The sequence below is a fragment of the Dipodomys spectabilis genome, unplaced genomic scaffold (assembly GCF_019054845.1).
Source record: "Dipodomys spectabilis isolate Male_0828 unplaced genomic scaffold, ASM1905484v1 ptg000095l, whole genome shotgun sequence".
Classification (NCBI taxonomy): domain Eukaryota; kingdom Metazoa; phylum Chordata; class Mammalia; order Rodentia; family Heteromyidae; genus Dipodomys; species Dipodomys spectabilis.
This window is the reverse complement of record NW_024870772.1, coordinates 823,627-832,191: the sequence shown is the minus strand read 5'-3', so window position 1 is coordinate 832,191 and position 8,565 is coordinate 823,627. Positions and strand designations below refer to the sequence as shown.

The window sequence follows — 8,565 nt, the reverse complement described above, 5'->3', positions numbered from 1 at the left end:
TTGATAATCTCCATTTTATATCTGTCCACTCAAAAGCCACAGTATGGATTCTTACACTCAAAGAACAAGATGGTTATTTAGAGTGGGTTGAGTATTTAGGAGCTATTGTGTAAGAACAATCACTTCCTATAATTCTATCATTTATTACTATTATGATTCTATCATTTATTGCTTAGTAGCCTAAATAGTGATATTTAGAATTGGAGAAATTAAAAGAACATGAGTACTTTCCTAACATATACCAAAGCACAAGAGACAATGCTAGTTCTACTAGTTCTACTATAAGTTTACTTCTGTGATGTCTGTGTAGAGTCATATGATCATGGCTACTGCACTTCCTAGCTTTACTTTTTACTTTGTTTTGGTTTTACTTTGTGCTGGTACTGGGACTTGAACTCACAGACCTCAAGCTCTCAGTCAGCTTTTCTTTGCTCACACCTGGGGCTCAACCACTTGAGGCACACCTGTAGTCCCTAGCTTCATTGAATTGTTCATGCACTGGTGAATGTGATAACTCATTAGGGAGGAAGTTGAAGTAAGACAAGTTGGAAGGTTTCGAAATGGTAGAAATCCCAGAGAACAAAACTGAAAGGAAATTGGCCTCCATGAGGGAAGGGTATAAAGGCAGTCACTCAACAACAATTCCAGTTCATTCCTGAGCCAAACTCTCCTTCTTGAACAACATGATGCTCAAGGTATTGTGCCTTTTTTATGTGCCTTGCTCCAAATTGCTTTTCCAGCTTACTTCTTCCTTTCTCAGTCTTCTCAGATGTTAAAGCGACCTGTTCTGCTTCAGGTATTGCAACTTTTCTCATAGCTTCTGGGCTACTTAATTAACTGCTTATCCATTCTCATTGGCCTTCTACAATAAGAGGCATTATTCTGCTACATAATACCGGGAATAAATGGTATATAACACTATGAATTATTGTAAACTTGTGGAATTTGTACCTCTTGGTTTTCTATATGTCCTTGATGACTTTTCCATACTCCATTGCTAATGATCTGTTGGCTATGTCATCTATGAGAGCTTTATGGAGTAAAAAGTGGTTGGACAACTAGCATATTTTGCACAGTGAGTTCACAAGAACTCTTGCCATTTATTTATTAGAGCTCTGCATCTTGTGCTTTAATCCATCTGTCACTGTATTTTGCTAAAAAAAAAAAAAAAAAAAAAAAAAAGATTCATATGCCACAAGAAAGTCAAGCAAACCAGAAAGAGATTTTAGATGTGAGAGTGTCACTCATAGACAGCAGAGAAGCTGAATTCATTTCCCTCTTCCTCCTTCTTCCTTCCATCCATCTTTCTTTTCTTCCTTTCTTCCACAGCCAGGGAGGGGCCCTTTGTCTTCTGGGTCATGAGTGGCACTCAGAACTTGCCAGGGGATCCTTCACAAGCCCCCAACAGCATGGCCTCCCGTAGATCGTGGGTGGGTTCATACTGGAGTGCCTCACCTGATTCCCAGGCACATATCAGTCCTTGAAACTCTGGGTTGAGCTTGGCAGATCATCAAGACAGTTCGTTTTCCTCCTGTCTTGCCTTCAAATGTTTAGCAGCATTAAAATCGGTGCTATGGTTATTCTCTTCCCTCATAAGAAATAGGCCAGCGCCATTCTCCCTCCCGGCCAGCTTTTCTCGTGCGTCCTTCCTCCAAGCTTCCCTCTCTTTCTATCAACCAAAGCTTCAGAGTCATGGATGACTCAAAGAGTCAGGGATTTCCTGACTTGAAAAAATCTGGAGTCTCTAACAATAGAACCAGATGATGGTCAGGGTGGAGACTTTTTTCTGGGCACTGGTTCCACCTTTGTAACTTTTCTTTGGCCCTGAGCTCTGTAGAAGGTATTCCCAGCCACCTCAGATCCCTAAACTAGCAATCCCACACCCTGCTCATTTATACTTGTAGATGGGGAATCTAATGCTCAGAAAAACAAAAGAAGTTCTGAAATCATGTCATCGTTAGAAAAAGACAGCTACTTACATCATATCTTACTAGGGGCTACTAGATGGTAGGCATATGCTGAAATACCCCTAAGGTTGAATGGTTTGTATTGATGTGTATGTATGGAGTGTGTGTGTGTGTGTGTGTTTAGCAGCCCTCTCAACCCTGGTTTACGCTGCTACCTCTGCCTCCACCCTCATCTTCATCCTCTGCATCTCACATAGCTTATCTCTGGGCTTTCCTAACCAGACCAGGTACCCCAGGTCCCCATCAGGTTTCAGAAGCATTGACTGCACCTCTAGTCATTTAAACTCCCTAGCAGCCATGTAATAAAAAGCAAAAAGAGACCAACTAAATTGGTATTTTATTTACCAATTTATCCTAAACATTATCAATATTGTTATCAAATATTAATTCAGTACGTAATCTATATTTTTAACTAGTGAGATGTGTTATAGTCTTTCCTGTCAACTAAGTCCTGAAAATTCAAGTGTTTATTTCCCTCTTCTGTCTCAGTTTGGACTGGTCATCTTTCCAAGTGCCCAGCAGCCATAAAGAGGAGTAATGCGATACTACTTACATACATAATACATGCTACATATATGACAGAAGCAACACATTTTTAAAAAATCACATAACTGGTTGGGAGTCACAGTAAAGCATTTACCTAGCATTCTCTAGACCTGGAACTCATTGCTCAACACCACATTTTTTAAGTCACTTTGAGAAGGGCACAGTGGCTCATGTTTATAATCCCAGCTACTCAGGGGGCAGAGATCAGAAAGATCACAGAAAAATCAACCCAAGCAAAATACGAATGAAATCACTTCTCAACAAAACAAGCAAGGCTACATAGGAGGCAAAGGTAAGAGGATCACAGTCAGAGGCTGGCCCTAGACAAAAGCATAACGCTTTTTATTTTGCTTTGAACTAAAGCAAAATATAAAATCAAGTAAAAGTCACCTAGAGATCTGAATCCAGAAACTGCTATACGAGGCTTCCCCAAGTTGTTATTCTGGAGAGAGACTAATTCTAGCCATCTAGAGTTAAGGCCAAAGATGTACCTTTGCAACAAGAATCCCAGATATCTCTCATGGTCTGCAGACTAACCTTTGGAAATGTAGCCTTAATACCTAAGTGCTCTGATTATGACAGCAGAGCCCCCCACTGGGGGATCTACTCAAGAGCTATAAAACTCAGTGAATTCACTTTGTTAGGTCTCACTTTCCTCACCCAAATGAGACTGATAGCCGCCACCCAGAGCCTTGGGGATGTTCAACAGTCAATGTATTTGAAGTACTCAGCACCGTGCCTGGCGCAGTCAGATAGGCCTCGTGACCAGCCTTCCCCATTGCTGGCATGGCCCTCTCTGCTCTCCTTTACTTCTTAGGCTTTCCCCCACCATTACCCAGCATACTCTGCTGCCACCACACGTCCTCAACTCGCCCGAGGGCAGAACATGTCTCCTGTGCTAGTCCACATCCCTGAGCTACATACACAGATTTTTAGAAGAGGAACTACATTTTACTCTTTTCCTCAAGGTTTCCTAATGGAAAGAAGTGTGTGTATTCCAAGTGGGGTGTGTCCTATTCAACCCTCTTCTCTTTGAAGTCTGTCACAGAGAGCTTCGCCAGCCTGATCCACGGCTTGAAGGCGGGACACCTGACGGACTCCGTCATTCAGAAGAGCAAGAGGATGATCCTGGACACTCTGGGTGTCGGGCTGCTGGGCACCAGCACGGGAGTGTTTCACAAAGTCAGCCAGTACAGTAAAGTAAGCTCAATGCTTATTCAAAAGATAAAAACAATGTACATGCTTGCCTATGCTGAAGTAGGCCCAGAAGTATGCACCTCCCTTTATTTACTCTACACTTCATTTTATAAATATCACTCCATGTATGGGCACCATTTCGATTCTCTCATTGATCCTCTCTTGTCATTACCTGATTTTTAAAATTCATCTACTACCTATATTCAGATGTAAGGTCATACACTAGGGCTCACAGTTTATTATTATTACAGCCCAAAGCACAGGCCAGCCTGCAAGTCTTCAAAGCAAAGGTAGCTATTACTACATAGCATTTGTTCATGGAAAGACTTGAAGATTAACTGATCCAAGGCTCTGAACAGAAAGTGGGCCTGGACACACGACAGAATCATCCACTCTCCATAGAATGGTTGGTCTACATCTCCAGTATCTAACCCCTCTTGGGTTAGATATGTCACAGTGAATTCAAAACCACATCTCTGGAGCACTTCTAGATCATGACCTAGAAGCAGCAATACCATCTCCTCTCCCTCCTGTGGGTAAGGTTGTAAATCTTTGCAGAAGGGACATCAAGACCTCTATCTACCACGTTTTTAAATAAGGGCTATTAATAGATCATCTCCAAGGCTGAGAAATCACTATTGGGCGCTGCCCTAAGACATTTGTGTTGATTCTGCATCACTGATGGGTGTTCTTCTATTGCAGATCTACAGCTCCAATACATCCAGCACTGTTTGGGGTCAGTCGGACTTCAGACTCCCACCCACATATGCTGCTTTCGTAAACGGTGTGGCTGTAAGGATGTTTACATATCTGTTCAACTATTAGATGATTGTTATAAGTTGACAGCCAGAAAATAGCCCTGAAGTTGTCTAACTTCCATGTCTTACATAAGTGATCATTGAAATAAGGGAGATGATGAGCCTTTCTTCTCTCTCGTGGAGAAATTCTAGTTTTCATTTCTTTACAATATGTTGATCCTCTTTGAGTTATGGAATACAGTAAATAAAAGGATGTAGGGTTTTTTCTTTGTGCCAGTCCTGAGGCTTCTACTCAAGGCAAGGGAGCTGTCCTTGAGCCTAGCCTAACACTAGAATTCTATCACTTGAGCCACACCTCTGCTTATGGCTTTGTGGTGGTTAATTGGAGCTAACAGTCTCATGAACCTTTCTGCCCCGGCTGGCTTTGAACCACAATCTTCAAATCTCAGCCAACTAAGTAGTTAGAATTACCAGAATGAGCCACCAGCACTCAACAAGGCTGTTTTTGTTTTGTTTGTTTGTTTGTTTTTAAACTCTCCCAGGTACCTCAAATCTCATCCTTAATTTTTTTTAAAGGATCAAACCCAATACCCAGACACAATTTATCCTTAATTCTTTCTGTTGTGGGTACCAGTTGCTTCTCTTCATTGATTTGACAGTATTTATTGAGAAAGAAATAATGGCCATATGGTGTCTATATTTTCTGAATCAAAAATCAATACTTGTCATCTGATGGGTCATTTTTATGTTTTTTTTCTGTGTGTCAGGGGGAGTATACAAGATATCATTTGGGCACAAACATGTTGGGATTCCTGAGACATTTTTATAGTTTATGAGGACAGTTGATCAAAATATAGAAAGGCAAACCCAGTGGTGCATTCAAAAGTCAATGACCAGCTAGCTGTGAGAAACACAGTACACATATCAAACTCACATAAAAATCTGTTTTCAAATGAACTGCTAGTAATTTTTTTAATATATGGGAAAAAACAAATGCCTGGCTTGGTTGAAGGAAAATAAAATCCTATAACAGAAAATAATGGCTTTCAAATACAGCTTAATAGTTCATCTAAAATTGAGAGATCTTGCACTATTCTTGCAAGCAAATGTTTAAAATTACTTCAGAAGAGAGACACACAACACAGCGTATGGCCTGATATATCATAACTGGAATGAACTTTAGATATAACGTGTTTACAGATGCAAGAGAAGAAGAAAGAGCAGCTTTGCAAGAGAGAATATAGGTTTTTTTCAGGGGCTCCAGCCATTTGGGCAAGATCTAAGGTGCCTGGGATTTGTAAGAATCTTTCTAAGGTCTAGCCCTCCTCTAGATAGAGACAGGGAGCCTAATGCCTAGTCCCGTGATTAAGAACCACAGCCAGTTTTCAGGTTTGAACATCAGCGAATCAGTTAAAGCAAAGTCACAGCAAAAATGGTTCATTGCTAAATTAGATCTTTACTGGCCCCAACGCCAATGCATTCAAGTAAATTCTGAAGGGAGTTGTTTGCACCTGTTTACACAGATTCACTCCATGGATTTTGATGACACTTGGCACCCTGCCACACATCCTTCTGGAGCAGTCCTTCCTGTTCTCACAGCTTTAACAGAAGCCTTGCCTCAGAGTCCAACGTTTTCTGGCCTTGACCTGCTGTTGGCTTTCAATGTTGGTGTTGAAGCTCAAGGCCGATTAATGCATTTCTCCAAGGAAGCCAATGACATACCAAGGAGGTAGGGAAAGCTCTGCTCCATTGAGAAGCAGCCACATTCCCCTTTATCTACCTGTGAGTCTCTCTGTAGAGCTGGTTTGGTGAAGTTCACAAGCGTGCTGGCAGATGTATCAGTATGGGTGAATACCAACCCTATGTCCATACATAGAACTATGACCTTAGAAGTACAGCAGAAAATTCCTTTGAGTTCTGGTCTATCACCCTGGTGTGACCACGAGTACTCTTGAGTCTTACTGACTCCATTCTCAGAATAGAACCTACTCCGATATTCACTAGGGTCCTTCAGCCTAATGAGAACATTTGGAGTACCCCATCCATGACTGTTCATCATGCATATTATAAATAGCCAAATGCTGGCTATATATCATAGGGCCCAATCAAAACATTGATTTTGCCTCTTGGGCCTGTGAGGAGAAGAATGTATTGGACTAATCTCTGGTGAACTTCCAAAGTTTCTACAAGAGCCTTAATTCTTACTGTTATTTCAACATTCAACAACTTTTACACTTATGGCAATAACTTGAACAGTTCTATTTAGAAAGAACTTGCTATTAGATACTACTGTAAAACATGTGATTCATTCAAAGTTCCTAAACCCTATGAGGTGAAAACTTTTTATCATAACCACTTATGTAAGAAAAAAATAATTATTCCAGCATATGGAATAACTCTCCTAGGATGACCCTGCTAATAAGTGTAAAGAAAGGATGAGATTTAAACCAAGGTAGTGTGCCTTGATTGCTGTACAACACTGCCCCCTGGTGGTGCATATTTGTAAGTCTCCAATCTGTATTGCTTTTCAGATTCCATCCCCCCTCCGTGGTAGGAACTTTGGGCAGAGCTGCCGCTGCGTCCAAGTTTTTAGGACTCAGCTTGACCAAGTGCCAGGAGGCCCTGGCAATTGCCGCCTCTTATGCTGGAGCACCCATGGCAAATGCTGCTACTGAGACCAAGCCCCTTCACATGGGCAATGCTGCCAGACACGGGATAGAAGCCACTTTGCTAGCCATGCTGGGTCTCCAAGGAAACCAGCGGGTCTTGGACCTGGAGAGGGGGTTTGGGGCCTTCTATGCCAACTATTCTCCGAAAGTCCTTCCGAGCTTGGATTCTCATACATGGCTACTGGACCAGCAGGATGTGGCCTTCAAGAGTTTCCCGGCACATCTGGCCACTCACTGGGTGGCTGAGGCGGCAGGGGCTGTGAGGAAGCACCTTGGGCCTCCAAGTGGAATCCTGTTTCCTGCTGCCCACATCAAGAAAATTGTGCTCAGGATCCCAGATGTGCAATATGTCAACAGACCCTTCCCAGATTCAGAGCATGAAGCCCGTCATTCCTTCCAGTATGTGGCCTGTGCCATGCTGCTCGATGGCTGCGTCACCGTCCCATCCTTCCACAAACCCCAGATCCACAGGCCACAGGTAAGAGAGCTGCTTGGGAAGGTGGAGCTGGAGCATTCTCCAGACAACCAGCCCAACTTCAACTCATTGTACTGTGAGATCAGTGTCACTCTCCAGGACGGATCCACCTTCACCGAGCGCTCTGATACGTTCTATGGTCACTGGAGAAAACCACTGAGCCAAGAGGACCTAAGAGGAAAGTTCAGAGTCAATGCCTCCAGGACACTGTCCTGGGACACCGTGGAAAGTCTTATAAAGGTAGTAGAAAAGCTAGAAGACCTAGAAGACTGTTCTGTGTTGACCACACTTCTGAAAGGATCATCTCCTCCAGAAGAGGCTTCAAAATATCCAGAAGACAATCCTTCCATTGCTCAATCTCTCCCAAGTCTGACTAACATGTGAAGGCCTTTGCAGTATAAAGCAGAGGCCTGCTGCTCCAACCGATCAGGAGCAAATCAAGGTCAAGTGTGCAGATATAGAACAACGTGCGTGCATCTGGAAGTCATCTTGTCCTATAAAAATTGTGTGATATCTTTAACTTACCTTCAAGATACTATTTAAGAAATTATTTTATAAACATTCACAAGGATGAAGTTTAAGTCCTCTGTGACTTTTGCTTATAAAGCTATGTGTATTTATGAGCTTCCTGAACCTCAGGACTCTGGGCTAGGCCACAGCAGGTTTCTTATACAATATATTGTTGATCCCTTCCCTGCAAGAGATGATTTGGCTCCTGGGCATCTACCCAGAACACCATTAGCGGGGATACCATAAAGACACTTGCACATCCATGTTCATTGCTACGCTGAGAGACTAAATGATGTATGTGTTATCACATATACAGAAGCTAGATCTAAAACACATAACAAATTATACAGGACTCTAGGCATTCACACAAGGGAGACCAAGGGAGGGCACTCTTAGGGGAGAAAAACAGGTGTAATGCCTCTGGGCCTCTGATCATTATAGAA

General features: G+C 42.4%; 1 protein-coding gene across 2 annotated transcripts; it reads left to right on the top strand.

Moving 5' to 3' along the window:
* Nucleotides 1-643: 643 nt before the first annotated feature.
* Nucleotides 644-8,159, top strand: Acod1 (aconitate decarboxylase 1). 2 transcript variants are annotated; one of them, XM_042685573.1, is made up of 5 exons: nt 644-695; nt 3,552-3,713; nt 4,413-4,502; nt 5,992-6,197; nt 7,000-8,159. In XM_042685573.1, exons 1-5 carry the CDS (start codon nt 684-686, stop codon nt 7,994-7,996), a joined length of 1,467 nt encoding a protein of 488 aa, XP_042541507.1. In that variant the 5' UTR covers nt 644-683; the 3' UTR covers nt 7,997-8,159. The 2 variants fall into 2 exon arrangements, with proteins under 2 accessions (XP_042541507.1, XP_042541508.1); XM_042685574.1 differs by lacking the exons at nt 644-695; nt 3,552-3,713 and having other exon boundaries at nt 4,413-4,494.
* Nucleotides 8,160-8,565: the final 406 nt, after the last annotated feature.